Source organism: Neopsephotus bourkii, unplaced genomic scaffold, assembly GCF_033783945.1.
Source record: "Neopsephotus bourkii isolate Nb327-2 ecotype Australia unplaced genomic scaffold, CSIRO-AGI_Nbou_v1 NB_114, whole genome shotgun sequence".
In the NCBI taxonomy this organism is placed as follows: Eukaryota; Metazoa; Chordata; class Aves; order Psittaciformes; family Psittacidae; genus Neopsephotus; species Neopsephotus bourkii.
This window is the reverse complement of record NW_026900631.1, coordinates 834,809-855,877: the sequence shown is the minus strand read 5'-3', so window position 1 is coordinate 855,877 and position 21,069 is coordinate 834,809. Positions and strand designations below refer to the sequence as shown.

The 21,069-nt window shown below is 38.7% G+C and overlaps 1 protein-coding gene across 10 annotated transcripts in view; it reads left to right on the top strand.

Moving 5' to 3' along the window:
- MARK1 (microtubule affinity regulating kinase 1) overlaps positions 1 to 21,069 on the top strand; it is a 58,332-nt gene that overhangs the window by 13,216 nt on the left and 24,047 nt on the right. For 8 of the 10 annotated variants that reach the window (XM_061365219.1, XM_061365203.1, XM_061365197.1 and 5 more), the window contains exons 2-7: positions 9,250 to 9,453; positions 10,160 to 10,213; positions 17,509 to 17,557; positions 18,683 to 18,748; positions 19,741 to 19,811; positions 20,798 to 20,854. In XM_061365219.1, the coding sequence (XP_061221203.1) occupies positions 9,250 to 9,453; positions 10,160 to 10,213; positions 17,509 to 17,557; positions 18,683 to 18,748; positions 19,741 to 19,811; positions 20,798 to 20,854 (501 nt within the window). Of the gene's footprint in view, positions 1 to 9,249; positions 9,454 to 10,159; positions 10,214 to 17,508; positions 17,558 to 17,989; positions 18,122 to 18,682; positions 18,749 to 19,740; positions 19,812 to 20,797; positions 20,855 to 21,069 lie in introns of those variants that run through there. The other 2 variants (XR_009727216.1, XM_061365249.1) reach the window with 2 other exon arrangements.

Sequence of the window (21,069 nt, the reverse complement as noted above, 5' to 3'; positions counted from 1 at the left end):
CTCCTCTTAGGAAAGTGGCCAAAATGCATGTTACTACTCAAAGTCAACCTTTGTATCAATGCTCATGAAAAGTAATGTCTGCAGAATGCTGCATCTGATGATATCCTGGCTTAAATATTAAAACTGCATCCCTTGCCAAATGTGCTCCAGTAAACACTCTGCACTTCTAAGGCAAGACTTGTTTATGAAATCAGAAGGCCTTGCTGCAGATACGTGTATCAGAAAATGTTATTAAGCCTTAAAGCTGAAGAAAGTAGGCTAGTATGCTTTAGTGCAAGAAGCCATGAAGGTCCTGTCCAGGCCAGGAGGGATTCCCTGCCACTTCCTGAGGACTGCAGCTGCTGTGGGAGGGCAGGAGATAGGCCCTGTGAATCTGCTGTAGGTCTGTGCAATTTTTCCCTCTTCTAATTCTCAAAATCCCATTGTATTGTAGGAAGGGAAATATTAGATGAATCTCCATACCCCTTAGATTAGGCTTCCAAGATCTCTGAAAGGTACATATCAAAAGACTGTTGGAAAATCGTGCTTAATATTGGGTAACTTCATTTGAAATGTAACTTGACGTGATCCTTAAGCATCTCAGATTCCTGTGGTGCCCTACAGTTTCTTTTCTAGGACATGTGTGCATCAATTAGTATGTATTGCTATCAGGTTGGATATTTTAATTGGTCATCTCATCACTTTTTAGAAGCGGGCTTTACTTCAGAAAGTTAATAAGACCTTGAGGTAAAATACTCTTCAAGTAAGATGGTGATCTGTCTTGATGGTTTCATCATTGGATCCATTGGATGAATCCAGTAATGGGGATCCTAAGGCTTCAGAAATGCTGCTAAAAGAGTAACTTAATTTTTTATGTAGCATGAAAGTTAAGGGTGCTTTGCCTATGCATGTCACTTTTTTAAGCTCACCTTACGTGCTTCTCTGTCTCACACACCAAGTGCAGGGAAACAGCACAAATAAGAAAATCTGCTTATTTGTTTGTGGGATTTCTTTTTTTGTTTGTTTTAGTTGGTTTGGTGTGTTTGGTGTGTTTGGTGTGTTTGGTGTGTTTGGTGTGTTTGGTGTGTTTGGTGTGTTTGGTGTGTTTGGTGTGTTTGGTGTGTTTGGTGTGTTTGGTGTGTTTGGTGTGTTTGGTGTGTTTGGTGTGTTTGGTGTGTTTGGTGTGTTTGGTGTGTTTGGTGTGTTTGGTGTGTTTGGTGTGTTTGGTGTGTTTGGTGTGTTTGGTGTGTTTGGTGTGTTTGGTGTGTTTGGTGTGTTTGGTGTGTTTGGTGTGTTTTTTCCACCTTGTTTTGGAAAGGGAATAAGTATCTCCCAGCTGCAGTTTCACCACTGGTGTTAACATGGAGCTGATGTGGCCCCCTATTCCCAATGATGGATGTTCCCATTCCTTGCACCTGCACTGATGCTTGGGGTGCATGTACTTGAGGAGCTGGCAGTTACCCTGGTAGGAGAGTTGCTGGGTTTTGCCCGGTGCGGCTTCCTGTGTTGGCTGTCTGTCCTGCTGCCCCAGTGATGGTGTGGTTGTGACTGGGTGCAGGTGTGTAAACAGCGTTGGATCAGCTTTAGCAGCCATTATGTCACATGTGGACACTTACAGAGTTGTTTTAGGTATGCTGTGGGCAAGGAAGAAATTCAGGTTTCATAAACTTGGAGAGAAAGAATGAGTTGGTGTTCAGAGCCTGGTCCCAATTAGCTGCTGTATGCTTTCTTTCTGTGGAAATAAACCCCTCATCTGGCCCAGAAGACTGTTTGATCCTGAGTGTCAGAGACTATTAGGTCTCTAATCTGGTCACTCTTCTGAAATAAACCTTGCCTCTTGCTGCTGTTCTCATCTGGAGGCAAGCCTCAAGTTTCCAAACTGTAGTCTCCAGGCTGCATAAACAGCCCTTTTGCCTCAGTTTTGAAGGTTGATATTAAACCAGTTTCCACTTCTTGTACTACTGCAAATGTTTGAGAAGCTCCATGTGCTTGATGTGATCCTGAACCGTAACTTGTTTCGTGTCTCTCTTCTGCCTTTCATCAGGCCAGTTGAAAAATGACCTGGCTGCATCAGTTATAAGTGCAATAAAAACTCCTGCCAGTTTCCTTTGCCAGAAGTTTCGCTTTCTGGGTGTGTTCCTGTTCTTGTTCGGTTGGTTCTGTTAACGATCAACATCAGCATTTCATTGTCTTTTTGTTTTACTGAGGGGTTTTGAGCAAACTGTGAGTGCCCTGGCATTCAGCAGCAGCTGCCTGCATCCCTGGGTGCAGGGTTAAACTGGTCACATCCTGAGGAAAGTGCAAGAAATGTAGAAAGAACTCTGTCTGCATGAAGGCTCTCTCTCTGTTTAAATGAGTCCAGGAGAGTGCAGCAGGAATTGCCTTTCTCCTTCCTTCCCCTTCCCATAAGTGCTTTCCTTCAAAAACATGGGTTGTGTTAGATTTCATGGGTGAGGGACATTAACCATTTTACTTTGACAGGATAGGAAATGTGTACTCTTTTGCTTGATGGGGCTGACTGTAGCTTCTAGTAATACACCAAATTACAAATACAAATGAGTAAACATAAGAGGATTTCAGGAAAAAACTCTTTCCCCCACTTGCCTGGCTTCTACCTGTGGTTTACAGCAGTAGCTTTTAGCTGGCTTGTCTTTAATTCTCACTGGGGCACCAGGGAGGGCTCAGTTTTGCCGTAGCAATTAATGGAGATGATACGGGCCGACTGTCCTGAATTAGGCCTGGAAAATGTTTGTGTGTTTGGGATGAGTCAGGAAGGAAAGTGCCAGGTTGGAATAACTGTGCCAGTTCTCAGTAAAGCGGAACAAAGGCAGGAAGGTCCTGTTCTGCTGCACCTGCACGCCTGGCCTGGCCCAGGGCTTCAGGCCCGGGGAGAGGAGGCAGCATGTTGGCTGAGCGCAGGTTACAAGACCTGATTTAATGCTGTGAAGGTATTTGTTGTTCTGAAGTGTTTTGGCTGACTTCTCAGGGGAGGACCAGTGCAATTATTATATTTTAATCCTTCAAATAAAAGGAGTCTGTGACTCCATGTAACAACGAACTCCACCCTTCCATATGACGTTACTGCTGTGTTAAAAAGGAAAAGAAACTGGGAGCAAGCTTACTATAACATGGGCAGGATTCATGACAAGTTAGTGTCGCCATATGAAGATTACAAGTATTCTGAAGAACCTTGAGTATGAACTTTTGAAACTCAGCTGTGTGTGTCACTGCACTGGTCATGGGCTCTGTTTTCTATCCTAGATTGCTGCAAGTATGGAGCTGTAAACATCACATCCTGTGTAGTTTGTGATTAGGAAAACAATTCAGTCTCAAAATTGGCAAACTTATTCCTGCAATGTCTCACAAAGCTCTGCTGAGCACTTAAAAACAAACAAACAAAACCCCCCAAACAAAACAAAAAAACCTCACCAAAACTTGTAAGGAGCTTAGGAACCATAGTAACAAGCACAGGATAAGATTTATTCAAAGCTCAGCATAACTTTAACTGTCACCAACATATGTATGCTTTTAAAAGGCATCTTTGTTGTAAGTTGACATTACGGGATTGTATTTAACCTTGCAATAGAAATAGTTCCCTATTAGCTTTGAAGTTGTTTTTTTGAAATATAGAATATTACAATTGGGAAGAAGAGAAAGGAATAGAAAAAAAGAGCAAGGGGAAGTTATTGTGTTTAGTATCTCACTTGATAATATTTATTGAACTCCATGCTTAGAGTTTGGATTTTTTAAGTTTTATATAATGGCTTTCAGAGTTATAGGATCAGTTAATGAAATGTTCCCGTATGCTTGACTGGGGTCAGCTGTATTCAAAATCATTGTTTCTTATTGCTGACATCTTCAAGCTCTTTTAAAAGGCCTTGGCTGGAATTCCCACATATTATGTGAATCTGATATAAACTGAAAGATGCACGTGTATGTGGGGTTTTTTGCACTTTTGGAAAGCCTCTGTGAGCAGGCTCAAACTGTGGCTACAAGTTCCAGACAAATGTCCCAGTATTGTCCGATTCTCTTCTGTCTCTGCCATTTATTGACCTTGGTATCTGATTTAAAAATCTATATATACTTTTTTTTTCTTCCCCTCCCTGTGTGTGTGTTTCTTGGGTTTTTCTGAGCAGAGTCCTGCGTATAATCCTGTTGCAGTGGAGTAGGTTGATTGCTTTGGGTTTGGGATTTATTTTGCCGAATGACAAAGTTTCTCCCATGCTTTTCCAATCTAGTATACGTTTCATAATTTCTTATCAACAGTTAAAAGAATCAGAGTGCATGCATTCAGTCTTAATTGTCGTCCGCCCCTCCCCCCCCCCCGCACTTTTTCATATGTCTGAGATACAAAAAATCAGGGTAGATAATGCTCTATTAATGTTCTGATTGAGATCAGAGGTGCTTTGGTAATTGTAGTATGATGCAACAAGTACATGTGGCCAGAATGAGCTGTAGTTTTGTGCAGATGGGAGGTTTACCTGGAAGAGGGGTGAATCCCCTTCTGTACAGGCTGATAGATCAGGTACTGTCATCTTGTGCAGTTCAGACTTGCACCGCGTTTCATACCCTGTAAATCTGGACCTCTGAGTGCTCTTGATGTATGATGTAGAACAAGCTGACACAAATGTTTCTGTTAGTTTCTACGTTGAGGTTTACCAAGATCTTTCTTCTAGTTTACTTTTAGTTTGATTGTTACGTTAGCAAAAGACTTGCTTGTGGTGGCTTGCTAGAAGAAGGAAGCAATCAGTTGCAGAGAGCAAGCAGTTTAAACATGAAAACATCCAGGACTTTACTTCTCTTTCTCCCCTTTCCTTCCCCTGAATTCTGAATCAAAGCCATTGCAGATGAGAGCTGTTTAGACAGTCTTCTAAAGCTGTCAGACTCCCTCTGTCTGGCATAGCTATTTTGATTACCTTGAAGATTATGACAGCTGTTACAAATGCGTGTGTGTATTGCACATGCTTGAAAATGTTGGGAGTTATGAATATAAAAATTGCCTGGAAGACATTTAAGTTCAGAACAGGAGATAATAGAGGAAGTATGGTGATGTGCCTTTTCTAGCACTGTGTGTGCATACTTTGCTTCCATGGACTGACTATACCTAGGAATTTGCCTTGCAGTAATTCAAGAAGGGGAAAATTCAGGACAAAGATGTTTGTTTAATCAAGTGTGGTGTATTTGCAGGCAGATCAATGTGTGGAAGTTACCTATTACTCAGAAAGACTATAGAGGCCGTCAGTTTTACTTGATTGAGAAGGACTGTGGTTTGGTGGCCAGAATAATTTTGGGGGCATTTTAAGAATAAGCTGTAAGAGCAGTTTATATATTTGTTGATGTAAGTTTAATTATAGCGTATAATCTGAGAATACTACTCCAGTGGCAAGCTGAGCGGCTAAAGGATGCTGAATAAGCAGAGTAATGGAGTACATACTTTGTATCTACTTGGTGGGGTTAGTTCTTTGGTGCTTCCTCAGAGGTAATGTGACTGGGCATCGGGTCATCTTGCTTTTGCAAAGCTGCCTTAGGTAAACATGGAAAATGATAGCTTTGAGCCTTGGGGAAGCAGTGGATCAAGTTAACTCTTGCAATTTTAGTACCTTTGGCTTTCCTATAACTCTAATGGAATGTGTCAGAAACAAACCTAGTTAGGCATAATAAGTGTTAATTGAGCTCTTTTCAATAGCAATCTTAAGTTGAATGCTAAAGTTACTTTTCTGAGGTGTCAGGAAAAAGTGGTAGATTCTGTTTTGTGTGGGTTTTCCCTGTTGTATTCGTTTTTATTAAATACCTGATTAATATGCAGAATACTAAGTGGCTGTTCTAATATACCCTTTCAACTCTAAACATTTGTTACTGCTGCACCTTTGTTGTTTAAAATCACATTTTATATTAAGAAACATATAATTTTTTGTACTGATTTCCAGATATTTTAACACTGACATAAACTGAACATACAGCAATGGTGTATATGATGTACTAGTAAGGTAGTGTTTTCCACTAAAAAAAAGATAGAGAAATACCAGAACCCCTGACTAAAATCCCATGTGCTTAGCTGGAATTGTTTGAGATGACAGTGAGCTCCAGGGAGAGTACTGGTTTTTACAGCCTGCTTTTTTCCAGCACCTTGTAAAACTTCTCAGATTTTAGAGATTGTTCTTCTGCAATGGCATAATCAAATAGCCACATAGTAGCTGATGCATAATGAATGGACCTATTGTAACGGACCAGAAAGATCTTTAAACTATGTAGTCTGTCTTTCTAGACAATGTGGATATTACGTGCTTCTGTGGAATTCAGCTTTAGCATTGTTTGGAAATCATCTCAGAGATACCATTATTTGACCGACCGTTGTTTTCCAACATCTTAACCTTGATATGTTTTGATGTTGTTGAATGCTTATTTCTAGAAGTTGCTGAGCTTCTAGTTGAAATTCTTCTGTACTTTCCAACAATAGCAAGCTGTTGATGTGCAAAAGAAAGCCGATTGCAAGACTTAGGAAGAATAATTTGAATTTCATGCAGTTCTGTTCAAATTCAGAAGTTTGTGAGCCATATACATGTATATAAACTAAGAAACTTGACCTTTTTTTATGCATGTTTTCTGTCATCCTTGGGCATAGCTGGGGAGAATGGTTGACTCTGAAGATAACCTAAGAGTTAAGAAACCGTCCAAGGGGCTTAGTTTTTCTGTCAAAGGAAGGCCAAAGTCATCATGACCATGAACTTGGTTACTTTTCCCACAAACACACACTTCAGATTTGTTTCTGCATTATATTGTCATTTATGCTTTCAATAACAATAGCTATAGCTGCTTTCCTTGTTAAATCTGCATTCCTGTGAAGCCACCGTACGCTTTGCCTGTGGCATTGGTTTTGCTTGGCTATTCAACTGTTTATCTAAAAGATTCCTTTGAGGTGGAAGTATGCTAATCCTGTGAAGCATATGAAATTGGTAGTTGATTTTGGGGTTTCTAATGCTTCTGGTAGGCATTGTAATTCAAGTAGTGAAAACCTAATTGAGTGCAAAACAGGCTCAAAGATTTCCAAAACTTGCTTGTTTAGCATAGTACTGTAGCTCTGGACAGGGTTCTAGGTACAACTGTAATACTCATTATTGGCACCATATAAATACTGATCTGGTGGGGGTTGTAGGGTCACAGACTGGTTTGGGTTGGGAGGGACCTTAAAGCTCATCCAGTTCCAACCCCTTGCCATGGGCTGGGACACCTTCTACTAGAGCAGGTTGCTCCAACCCCCATCCAGCCTGGCCTTGAACACTACCAGGGATGGGGCAGCCCCAGCTTCTCTGGGCACCCTGTGCCAGCACCTCAGCACCCTCATAGTGGAGAACTTCTTCTTAATGTCTAATTTAAATCTCACGTAAATTTCTTAGGCAAGATTTTTTTGGGCTGTGGTTTATCACATGTAGGACTAATGTTGAAGTAATATTTCAAAGCCTCTTTGCCTGGCTCTGTCCTTCTGATTCTCTCTTTCCAAGACCAGAAAAAGTATTTTAATTATGTGCTTCTAAAGGATAAATGTTACTGCTAGTGTGTTACTTTATGGTTGAATAAATTTGTCTGATACACAGAACCTAAGCATGCCTGACTTGCTTGGTTCTGGGGTAGCTTGCTTTAACACTGGGATAAAGTAGTATTTTGCAGAGAGACTCTGGTAATGAAAAGACAAACAGAGAATTATCTTTAGGACCATTCTCCTGGCTGTAGTGAATAATTAATAATGCTTTAGGTGATGTAAGTAGAGCTGTGCTACATTTGGGAAGAACATTCTGGTTGTGGTGTACTCCTTGTTTTTTCCGGTTCTGTGGCAGCTGTTTGCTAGTTTTCCCAATTCTGCTAGTGCTTATGTCCTGAAATAGTCCTCCTGAGCCAAGTGGAATTATCTGTGAGCCATGGTGTTTACAGGAGGGGATTGACTTTAGTGTATAATAAAAACACTCTGGAGCTAGAAGCAGTCTTTACATTTTACTTGTAGAAGAACACGATTATTTGCATAAGGAATGATGGGTGGAATCAGCATAGACCCACATTAGATTTGGTATTGGGAGAAACCAAGTAAAGCCTCCCACTGCCTTCTGACTCTGCTTTCAGCTTGATGTCAAAGATCTAGAAACATTTAGTCTGTAAAGAAAGTCTTAGAGCTCTAAAGATACAGATACGAAGATACAGGTTCCCACTTTCTGACTGAAGCAGTGAAAAATGGGAAAATATTGAGGTGTCTTTTGAGTTATGTTGATGCTGTATGCTTAGCAGGAGCTGGGTGAACTAGGAGTAAGCATGCCTTTCTGCTGTTGAAACCTAAAGGTATGTTTTTGAAACCTAAAAACTGGTCTGCAAAGACATTGTTTCTGCTTACAGTATTTGCCTGCCTTAAAATCCTTACCTGAGCAGGGGCTGAATTTTACCTGTTACATTTGTACCCAGTGAGTTAGAAAGCAGTTTGAAATACTGAAACACTTAACACCCCTTTGACACTTTCTGGTACTTTGGTTTCTCCTTGGAACACTTCCAAGCCCCATCTGTATGTTGCCCCTTACATACTTGGAAGTTAAAGGGTACAGAAGCTCTGCAGATTTCAGTGACTAATACTTAATGTGGGATGATGTGTTGGTATGCGTTAAAAATAACATCCTTCTAGTTCTTCAGACTTTAAGATTTAAAATTGTATTTATGAGGTATCATGGAGGTTTTTGAGAATGGATTATTATTTTTAACTAAAGGTGCAGAGTGTTCAGTATTTGAATGAGAACTTCTCTGCCTTACAGAAAGATGCAGACAGGTTTGGGAGCAAAGCTTACTTGAATAAATACTTTTCTCATAATGTTATTTGGAGAAAGTTAAGAATAAAATAATCGGGTGAAATCTTATTTCCAAATATGCCAAAGTACAAATATTTATAGTTTGTTTTGAAAAGACTAAATTTGGTTAGGATTAGTCAAGTTTGTAATATACTAGTGTAATGTGTAGTTTGGCACAGTTTCATATTAAAGTCTGTAATGGTTTTTTGATTACTACCTAGGTGTCTCTAGTTTTATTTTGGGGGCTGGTGAAAATCTGTCTGTAGGCTTTTCCTGAGATATTTTCCAAAGACAGCACGTTCTGCTTAGGCTGCATCAAAAGCTATCATATATCTATTGTAAAAGTAAATAAATTACTCCCCTCTACACCTTTCTGTGCTTTTAGTCTATTTTGCTGCAACTGTCTAAAATCCAAGTGGCTGAATTCCAAACTATTTTATCTGCCTTTCAGCATACGTCTCTGGATGGATACACTGAACCACACGTCCAGCCTATCAAGTCAAGTAGCAGGCAGAACATCCCCAGGTGTCGAAACTCCATTACATCTACCAATGAAGAGCATCCTCACATTGGAAATTATCGCTTACTGAAAACAATAGGAAAAGGAAATTTTGCCAAAGTGAAACTGGCCAGGCATGTGCTTACTGGAAGAGAGGTAAGCCTTTCAAGAAAAAAAGGTTAAACTTGTGTTTTATATTCTCTTTGGCAATCTTTATGGGTATTTCTGCTGTTCTTCTACCTTTCTCTTCTGAATAGAAAAAGCTTTTCTTTTTTTTTTTCACCATCATAAAGGAAGATGCAGAGAGACTGTTTCAGTACCTGAGGGGTCCAAGTCTTCTCCCTCTAATCTTTCACCCCTCTTTGTAAAATGTAACTTCTTGGTGAAGAGATCAAAAAGCTTATGCTTCATGGGGTATTTTGGGGTTGGGAGGGGGTCTGTTCAACCCCAAACCAAAACCAAAGAGAAATCTGTTGATAGATTGCATTTGTATTGATAAATCTATTGATAGATAGGTAGATAGATAGATCAGTCTTTGTTACTGAAATATATTGATAGACAGATCTTGTGTTTGGAGGACCTGGTTTTGCACTGGACAAGATAACATTGTTTTGTCCAAACACTGACAGAAGTATAACACTGATTCCTTGGTACTACCATCTTGTGGCAAAGTTCTGAGCTCCTGCTGATAAATCCTCATAGGTGAGGCGATTTTGCTTGATGTAATGCATAAAAGCAGACATATATGCATGTCTTAGCAGGTGTATCTATGATTTTGCTTGCAAAGGCGCAATATATTTTTGTGCAAACATTTTTCTGAGTTTAATAATTATTTTTTTTTTATTTTGTTATTTTCCCCAAGGTTGCTGTGAAAATAATAGATAAAACCCAGCTAAATCCTACTAGTCTGCAAAAGGTAAGAATATACCATGACATCTGAAATTCTGTGAACAGTTGAACTGTGGTCTTTTGTGTATTTAAAAAAACTATTTGGTCCATTTATCTTGCTAAACAAACATCTTTGTGTACATATGACCTTGGGAGACAGTCTTTGCTCTAAAGTGCATGGGCAAGTTGTCTAAGGGCAGTTACTCTGTGTGTTTCCTATCTAAGCATTGCTTCTTTTCTCTTCTTTCCTCCTTCAGCTTTATTCTTTGCTGACAGTAAAATTTGTATCTAATTAGGTACACAAGTAGTTTGTCTACCTAATAAATCAAGACATAATGCTGTAAAAGAGTTTTTCTTTGTTTTTTTTCTGTAATATAGTGTCAGACCATTCTTGCTTGTTTGTGCCTGTAGACAGAAATTCAGAAGTCCTTCATAACCATTATGATAAGTGTTTTAACAAAACCATGGGGTTTTCTGTGTGCTTTGGGTTGCTAATATTTGAGCTAGTGAAGAGGAACCCACAGAAGCAGTACATGACAGAGCATATTGGGGAAATCATGTGCTGCTCACATAGCTTGCTTCCTGCCTCGATTGGTATTTACACTGGGAGAGCTGTGTGAGTTTGTCTCATTGTTGAGCAATGAGAGGGTAAAAATGCTAAAATGTTCTGGAAAACTAAGCATGAAAAACTTACTTCTGGGATAATTGCTGTAATGACAAGTAAGTTGTATGTCACACAATAATATTCAATAATAAATCATTCCAGGTATAAATGAAACTTTCATAGCCTATAAAAGATGCTGTCGCACTACACAGACTACTTTCGTGGTAGGATATTGCTGCTGTTATTTGGTTGTTGAGTGGGAAGCTGATAGCAAGAGAAACATTTTTAGGTACAGTTAGAAGCAGCTTATAGCAGAACTAAGTTAAATTTAGTGATTTAACCAGAATTCCATTCTTCAGTAACTTCTAAAAATATTTATCCCATCTTCTGTTTACACTGGAAAGTGTGAAGTTTTCCTTTGTAGCATCTTGATTGAAATTGATTGTAGAAAAAAAAAAGTAGGTTTTGTTTTGAAGCCCTAAATGTCTTCAGCTTTGCAGTTTTCTGAGAATTTTGAGTTAGTATTGATTCCCTGAAAGCTTTTAAGTAAGCTTAAGCACAGTTTTTTGCACAGTCACTCAAGCAACTGTTGTTTTTTAAAGCAAATAAGGGTGGGAGGGTGGTTCATCAGCATGGTTAGATTTACTTCTGTTTCAGGCCTTCAATCACTATTGATTATTATAAATTAAATAAGACAAATATGGCATTATCTTGGGCACAGGGTTATTCACAAAACCGTCTCCTTTCCTTTTGCTGTAGTACAAAGGATAGCAAGAGCAAGTAATTGCTACTGACGTAATTAAGTAAAATGATGTGGGGCATCGTAGCTTCTCATGCACCATTCTGTTTTGTAAGCAAATATTTAAGCACATGCTTAAGTTGCTGACAGTATTATACAAGCTAGGTCTGTAGTTAGTCATGAGTATGAAAGCAAAGCAAATATTCAGTTTGTTCTTAGCCATTCTCCAGTGTTCTTTATGGCATATACGATGATGTCATGGTTTAGCCCCAGATGACAATTAAGCACCTTGCAGCTGCTCACTCACTCCCTCCAGCAGGATGGGGGGAGAGAATCAGAAGAGTAAAAGTGGGAACTCTTGGGTTGAGATAAAGAGAGTTTAGTAGGTAAAAAAACAAAGCAAAACAAGGAATTCATTCAATATTTCATATTGGCAGGCAGGTATTGGGCCAACTCCAGGAAAGCAGGGCTGTATCATGCTTCATGGTTACTTGGGAAACCAGACACCGTCACTCTAAATGTCCTCCCTTCCTTTTTCTTCCCCCAGCTTTATATGCTGAGAATGATGCCATATGGTCTAGGATATCCTTTGGGTCAGTTGGGGTCAGCTGTCCCGGCTGTGTCCCTTCCAGCTCCTTGTTCACCTCCAGCCCACTCGCTGGTGGGGTGGTGTGAGAGGCAGAATCAGCCTTTGATTCTGTGTAAGCACTGCTCAGAAGCAGCTAAAACATCCCTGTGTTATCAACACTGTTTTCAGCACAAATCCAAAACACAGCACAGTGCCAGCTACTGTGACGAAAGCTAACTATCCCAGCCAAAACTAGCACATATGGACAGGGTACTTCACAGATACAGTTACTCTAATTTAAACCATTAAATGTTAGGAGATGATTGCACAAGTAAGCTGACCTTGTGAATTTTTAATTCCACATCCTTGTGCCTGCAGTATGTTAGTCTGAAGTTACTTCTTGCTTCAGAACCTCTACCTTCTTAAATAGGTAATGTTGAATTAAAGGCACTGCCTTTTGTTTTCAATTTGTTCAGTATGTGGTTCCCATCTTACTGGGTTAGCACCTGTTTAAAAGACAGAGCTGGCTTTTTTATGAACTTGCTTTCTTGATAGTAACATATTGTACTGACTTAGCTTTTCCACTGTCATAATTGCAATTTGTTTCCAAATTTAAGTATTTGGGGTTCATCATAACTAGAGTTTATATAAAAATGGCTGTTCTATTTTCTGCATGTCTGCTACATCTTGTACTGGCTCAGCTTAGGGAGGTTTCTGAAATAGCCTTCTGTTGCTCTTCTGCAGACTGCTAATGGAGCAGAAGGGGCTTTTTTTTTCTTCTTAATAGGCTTGATTAGCAAATGGCAGTTCAGATTTTCCTTTTTTAAGGGTCAGCACGCTTCTTTTTATTATTTAAACAGATCTAAAGCCTCAAACTTAGGTTCGTTCTTTCCTTAACAACAGAAGATGGGAAACAATGTCAGTACATTACCTACTGGAAGCTATGCTTTTTTACAACATCTGTTCTCAGTAATGATCTAGAAACTAGCGAAGCATTCCAACACATCTTTCGAAGCAAGAAAAAGCCTTGGTTAACCGAAGGGTTTTTTTCATTTGAGTGTAGTGTCTTAAAATAGTACATCTTCAATGTAGATGTCAGCCTGACAGCAAGTAGAAGTGTTAGCAATGGAAGATCTTTGTACTTGCTGCAGCTTGCCCTGAAAAATGAAACTGGAAAAGCAGGATTCAAATTTTCAAGCATTGTGCCTTTTCCATAAGTACAAGTTCTACGAATTGAGTATGGTGCTGGCTGTTCTCTATTATGAGTGAAGCTATTGACTCTACAACCCTTTTACAATAAGGAGATGCTTGTCCAGGAGCTTTTCTGAATGGTAGCATTTTGTTAAGAATGAAGAGCAGCCCTATAGATGTGGGGTAGATTATGGGGCAGGAAGTCAGGGAGCTCTTACACCTTCTGAGAGAGCAGGACCCTGCTGCTCAAGAAAGTAGAGGTGTGCATGAAACCTGAATTATATTCTTGGATAATCCTGCAGCTTGCCTCATCATGAAAGCAGAACTGAGCTCTCTGATCTGGTTAGGTTTCTATAAAATGAACAAACTTGGCTTTGTAGGAAAGAACTATGGTCTTGTTGCTTTAATACATCTATTCTTTTGCATATAGAGGTATCCTGGGTGTTACTGAAGGGTGTAGTGGCTATTGTTTAAAGGTATCTCTATTTGTTAAATACATAGTTATTGACATAAATGGTGTTAATGACCAACATGCTTCTGCAAAGGGAAAGGGGAGGGCTGGGATTTATCCCAGAGTAGTGCTTCACAGAATGCAAAATCTGAATGTAAAAACACTGTACTGAAATACTGGAATACTGTTAATGCTTTTATTCAAGTGTTACCCATATGTCAGAGATTTTCTAGATTGTTTCTCTCATATATTTATAGTGGTCTATATTTTAATTCTGCTTATGAGAGAAAAGGAGCATTGGCATCTTCTTAATTTGTATGAATGCACATTTACACTGGACCAAGTAAAATCCTGAATATACACCAAGACTCCAGAGCACAGTTCATTTGCCCCATTTCCATCCCACTCTATTTTGAACATCTGTATTGAAAAAAGGGTCTCTGCTCTTTCTTCTTTGAGAGACCCTTACACATCCCCTTGGACCACATGGTCCATCAACTACATAGGGTATAATGGGGCTTGTTTATGCAGTGCTATTCCATTATTTTACTTTTCAGCCTTTCAAACAATTTCTTTCTTCCTTGGTTGGAAATATCTGTCATACCAAGCAGCTTTAACAAAGCTGCTTGACTTAGTTACATCACAGTATATTGGAATACATAAGTTACATCTGCCTAATTTGCAAGATGCCTACACCTGAGTTACTTCTGAAAAAGGTCTGAAAACACCAGCTTCCGGGTATATAACTGCTGAAACTTGTCAGAAGCTGATAAAAACTGCAGAGTACAAACTCTCAGAGTAATATGGATCTCCCCATGAAGAAGATAGCCTTGTGTGCTGTAGTTTCAGTAGTGGGCAGGCAGTTGGGAGAGAGGTTTTCCAGGGAATACAGCCACTTAAAGTTTTTAATCTTCTCAGAGCAAGCCATTTAGTGAGCAGGTACCTGGAGGTGGGTTGCAAGATTTCAACTATTCTTTCTGTTCTTACTCTGCTGAATTTCTCTTTTTCCCTGCTTTTGTGTTTGCAGGGAGGCTCTTGCCATCCTGACTGTAAAATAAACCGGCTAATTTCCCTTCATCCTATGCTTGACACGATTTGCATGGATGAGCATCACCTAAGATAACTTAATCTGCTTCAGCCTTGCCCAGTTCTTGCCCTAAGCATGCAAATGCATTTCAACCAAGATTAAAAATGCCTTTAAGTCAAAATCCCCAAACAAACTAAGAAGCCCACCACAGAGCCACTAATCAGCAAGAAAATACCCAATTTGTCCTAGTGACTTTGAGTTCATCTAGAATTTGTCTTGGAATACCTGCTTTCTTTCAAAAGGTTGTGACTAACGACTCCCTGTGATCTACTCGTGGTGGCTCATACCTGGACTATATACTGCTTGCATATGAACAAACACTTTAGTTTTCTGAAAAATGCCCATTCAACAGGATACATAATACAAGATGTTAAAAAATGTACTGGTGTGAATATGGATAAACCTAAGCCCACACTTTGTATCTTAGTGATGTCTTTTATTCAGAACCAGGGCAACTAGGTATTTCATTTCATATAACAAAGTATCTGCATGAGGCTAGAGGTCTTGAGGAAAATAGACTTTTTGTCCTTTTCCTAGTAGGCTTTTTCCTTCATGTAAAAAAAATAAAATAAAATAAAAAATAAAAATTACATACCATGTGGAACAGAATTCGTGCCACTGAAATAATTTCCAATCTTAAACCAATTAATCAACTTTGAAATCCTGTAACAGTATTGAATAGAACAATTCCCATCCCACTTCCATTTTTGCAATTACTGTGTGCTTCCCATTACATGCAAAATTATTTATTTGACCTTTTTTCTAGATTGGAAATTATTTTATTTATAGCAGTCTGTATTTTAATTCACCTTATGAAGGCATGTTTTCATTGATGTAACTTTTATACCAGCATTAATACTGTTAAGTTATGAAATATCTTTCGACATTCTGGCAGGAATTGTGGTTTTCCATGTACCTGCTTAGAGGCTCTTCTGAAGCTGTACCCTTGCTTGGTTTAGGTTCGTTAGCTTCTGACTAACTGATACTGATTTAGCTGGGAAATGTGTTCTTGTGCAGCAAATTCAAAACCCAAAGAGCGCACAAAGAACAGTCTGGTAGGATGTATTTTCATGGGAACAACTGACTTCATGAGGAAACAAGAATATTTGCTAAAGTATTTTAATTCATAGTATTACGTACCCATGTGTTACATTTTGAACACAAGCAAACTGCATCATACTGATCATGTTGTCAGAGAAATGTTTTTATAGTCCTTGCTTCCTTCTAAAATTGTTTTAATGGCAACTGTAAAGCAAGTGGATTGTAACTAGCTTGAAATACTTAAATAATGTCAATATAGAACTTCAGTAATACTGATCAGAAGCTGAATTTCAAGATGTTTCTCTGTAGAATAAATGCAGAATTTTTACAAATGTTATGACTAAAGAGGTTTGTCTAAGCAAAAGAATTTCAATTTCTCTTAACTTGTAGCCTCAGCCATCATAAAATAGAAGCTGTGAAGTGCAGCCCTTTGAGGAGGAGTCCAGTCTGTGGCTTGCCTCATAGTACCCTTTTGCAAAGGTAGCATCTGAACAAATGGGACTCATTTTGAAAATGGAGGCAGGGATGTCCTCTGAGACATCAGAGAAGCAAAACAGCAACAACACACTTCGGCACTGAGCCAAGTTGCTCTGTAAGGAGGTCTGTACTGCTAAGACATCTCCAAAACGTCTTGAGCATTACGCTGAAGCTAGTGAGCTTTTGTTCATTTCAACATCCTACTGCAATCCCAATGCAGTGCTAAGCATGCAGCACAGTAAATAGAATTGACAGTAGGGTTATGCTGTTCACTTGAAGTGAAACAGTGCAAACTTATCAGAATTGAAAGCCTTGATGTACAGAGTAATGGAATTGTGTAGTCATTTTGGATTCCTTCTTTCTTTTGACCCCCTAGGTTAGTCTTCACCTCTTATTTAATCAGTAAACCCATGAATGCTAGAAATTTAAGAGCTAAGACCTCATTTCCGGTTAAAAAAAAGTCATCAACTCACTGTTGCCTAAAGTGTGTACAGGTAGGGATGTAAGTTTGTCCTGTTGTTTTCAGTTATGTGACTCAAGATTCTAAAGCAGACTTTGAGCAATTATAAACCTTCAGGCCTTGCCGGGGGAGAGGGGACATTGCTGTTTATGACTCATTGTAAAATCTGGTAGTTGGGAGAAAAGAACTCGCCTGTTTCACCTCTGTGGATCAGCAGGAGTGGGAAAAGTCAGGATTCGTGGTATCTAATTCCATTTCAACATCTGCGTGTTCAACTTTTCTGTAGTTTCAACTATACCTTGTATTTCCACCCACTCTTATGTATGTATTTAGAGTAGTTAGGTGAGCTGGCCAGTCACCGAAGGAAACAGAACAAAGTGGTAACAAAAACTTATGTGAATAATCTGTTGGTTTTGGTCAATGCTGAAACTCCAGAAGGAGCTATAAAACTTACCTGTGTCTGTTTGTATAAAGCTTAAAATTTAGCCTGGTTTTGACATGTAGTTAGTAGTGGTTATTTTTATATAATGCGTGAGATATAGATTATGTTTTCTGGAGTTCACTGTGCTATATTTATCCATATTTTATGCTATTGCTAGTTTCTGTGATTTATGCTGCTCTTTTTTGGCAGCTAACATTGCATATCTTTTGTAACTTTTCTCTAATAAACACACTCTTAAGAAAATTGTCTTGCTTCCTTGACAGTTGTTTCGAGAAGTACGAATAATGAAGATACTGAATCATCCCAATATTGGTAGGTGCCCTGCATTTCTGCAAACTTTTTTCTATTGTACTGTTTACATTTTACTCTCTTTGGTTTTATTTGAATGTACTTTACTGCTATGCTGTTAAACTTTTTTGAGATAATAGGATAGTGAGCATTCAGTAAGTGCTTCATTGTCTTACCTCCTTTACTTACTCTGCTTGAAACAAGAGTGGTGCTCTGAGGAGAGAAACTGCTCAGTCCAGGAAAGCCTTAACATAGGAGATGCTGAGTGCTCACACTGGTCTGTTGAGGACCCCAGCTCCCGTTCTCTGTTGAAATTATTCTTGAGGCCAAAAAGCATGAATTTCTTTAAGTGAAAGTAGCAAAACTCCATTAGTTCAGTCTAGGAGAGACTCCTGCTGACTAATATTTCCATAAAATTAGAATTACAAAGTATGTAATTTTACCTTTCTGCTTTAGTTCTTTCACGTACCCCACAGCTTCAGGGCCCTACTTTGTGATGACAATTCTTCTGGCTGAGGAGGGCTGGACAGTCTTGTTCCAGAGACAGTTAATGGTCCTGAATCGGCCAGAGGGCTTGTTGCATACAAGGTATGGACAAGGTGTACAAGTTATTACATGCTAGGCACTCCCTCTCATCCTTTAAATTGTTTGTTGCTTTTGCAGCATTCTTAGCTTCTGCTGGTTTTTGTTTTCTTTGGGGGGTGGGGTGGCTGGGTGTGTTTGTTTTAAATTAATGGTTAATATTGCAATCTGAGGAAAGTCTTTCAGACCTAATATTTCTGGTACCCACTTGGTCAGAATCTCAAATTTCTAACTGGGAGCAGTTTACTATCGAAACAGGGAAGGTTTGTATGATCGTAAAGATGTCTGTGTCAAATTGAGCACTAATTTCAGCATGAACTTGTTTGTACAGTGTGCATAAACTTCTCAGAAAATTGTGAATTAATATGCTTTTTTATCAACTGTGATTTAGAAATTAATTTTGCTTTTCCCCCCCTCAAAAGAATGCTAACCTAAAGGATATAAATTTTCCCATGGTTTAGTGTTAGCACTGGCCATAAATTATGCTCACTTCATGAGTATAATTTTTTGTTTGTGCTGTGCTTTTGCTCCCTGCTGCAATCTCTCTCTCATTCATTTTTCTTGCAGTAAAATTATTTGAAGTTATTGAAACTGAAAAGACACTGTATTTGGTAATGGAGTATGCCAGTGGGGGTAAGTGGATTCTTAATTCTGCTTTAAGGATAAACTGAAATATGGAAAGCCATGTGGGTTGCATGCCTAGGAATGATGTAAGAACTTCATGGTTAATGGGTTATTCTAATCTGGCCTTCACAGCACTCCTAACAGACCTCTCAGGGCAGACTTTCTTGCTTGCATCATGTTCTCTAAAGTAACCCGTTAGGTTTGTGTTGAAGGGTAGTCACCGTTCTGAGGCTTCTGCTGGAATTTCAAGAGATATCCTGGTGCTGAATATGGCAAAAACTTGACTCTATCTGCTATATTTAGGCAAGCGCTGGTGCCTTGTATGATCTTGAAAACATGTGCCAAAGCACTTGGAGAGGCAGGTCCAGGGACAGGAATAAGGAACACAGGAAGGAGAGCAGCAGGATTGTCAAGAGTGAGAGGGATATATGGGTGCCTGCTTGAGAAGCTGCTTAGCAGCGGAATGGGAATGTTTGAATGTGGGAAGGGAATCAAGCATAGGGTGACCAGCTAGGAAAGGCTGCTCAACAGACAGTGCAAAGATGAGGATCTGAAAGGCATTTGAGCAGCTTTATTAGAGAACAGGAAGGGAAAACCAGAAGTAATATAGATAATGTTAAGTGAAACCACTACAGATATGCAGAACAAATCTGACACATAAGGAGCTACCTATTTCTCAGTGTCTTACATGCATTATGAATAGTTTTTATTATTTAAAGTCTCTGGTTTGTTTCACAGTGGTTCTTTAAGTAAATTTCTTTTTACATTTGAAGAAGCCTTAGTATGAAGGGTTCCGTTTTTATATTTCTTGACTATTGATGTCTGGAAAGTGAAATTCAGTGAAAACAGTCAAAGGGAATTTTTTCCTGGCTGCTTCTATTTCCTTTCCCTTCAAGAAGCAGGTGTGTGGGATGTTGTTTTCAAGCATGATTTGATTGTGCATGACAGTAAAAAATAAAACCTGTGCAATAGAACTGAAGTTTTGTCCATGTTGTGTTCAGGAGAAGTGTTTGACTACCTAGTTGCACATGGAAGAATGAAAGAGAAAGAGGCTCGTGCAAAATTCAGGCAGGTATGAAATTAAAATTCACTCTTTCTTTTGTTTCTGTTTATGGTATTTTTGGATAGACATGAATGTGAGAGTACTTCTTTTAGTTTAAAAGAATATTCATTGTTGTGATAATGTTTATTAAAGCTGGAGTGGAAAAAAATCCCCAAAGAGAAAAGTATCTGCTTCCTACATACTGTCTAAAATTAGTAAGACTGTTTTGCATTCTTTTTTAGTGGATGTTCCTAAAGCCCCATTTTTTGTTGTGAGTCATTTGAGGGTTGTGATCCTTTTCTGAATATGTTAGAATTTAACAGATGTTCTATCTAGAGATGTTGATATGATGACATGTATTGCTGTGTCATGTCATACCATTTTCCATGAAGAGTAGTCTGTAACAGGTTTTTATACTGTTATTACAAGCTTTCTCATCTGTTTTTTTTACCCTGGTTTTGGTGATTTTTATTGTGAAAAGCTTTGATGAGATAAAATTTGGAATTTTTCAGAATGAAGGTATATAATTAACATATAAAGAAACTGCTTTTAATTTGCTGTTTCAGACTTGGCTTTTGTCATATGCATGTGAAAGCTACATATGAACATGTTGAATGAGCTGTTCTGTTAGGGATGAATTGCAGAGCTATGCTGCAGGTTTTCAGAAGATAAAATCCGAGTTGGTACATCTGGCCATTGGGTTGGGGGAGTGGAATAATTTCTTTTTATAGTTACTGCTATTGGGAGATCTGCATTTAAAATAGATGTCTCTCCTATTATCTCAAAGAATATGTATTAAACTTTTTTTTAATAAGAAAGAGCTGCTTTTAGGGACTTTTTAGGTTTAGTGTTTGAGCTTTAATGAAATTTACATGAATATTTTCTAAAATTAAAGGCTTTATATATTAATATCTTGTGTTCTGCTGAATCATATCAGAAGCCAAAATTATATACTAGATTATATACAAATGCTGAGATGGAAATTAAGTATTTCACTTATTATCTTGGTGTTTCAGATTGTATCTGCTGTGCAGTACTGTCATCAGAAGTGCATAGTTCATCGTGATCTTAAGGTAGGCTGTTACTTTTCATTTTGCTGGTTGACAGTCTAGAGTTATTTTCATTCTATATACTTGTGCTTGCCACTGTGAATGTCTCAAACATGTGAATGAGGTAAATATCACTTATTCTCTATTTTCTGAAGCACAAAAATAATGTAGCTTGCCTGTTGGAACAGAGGAGAGACAAGAATAGAATGTGTTACTTTCATTCCAGTTTTAACTTTAGA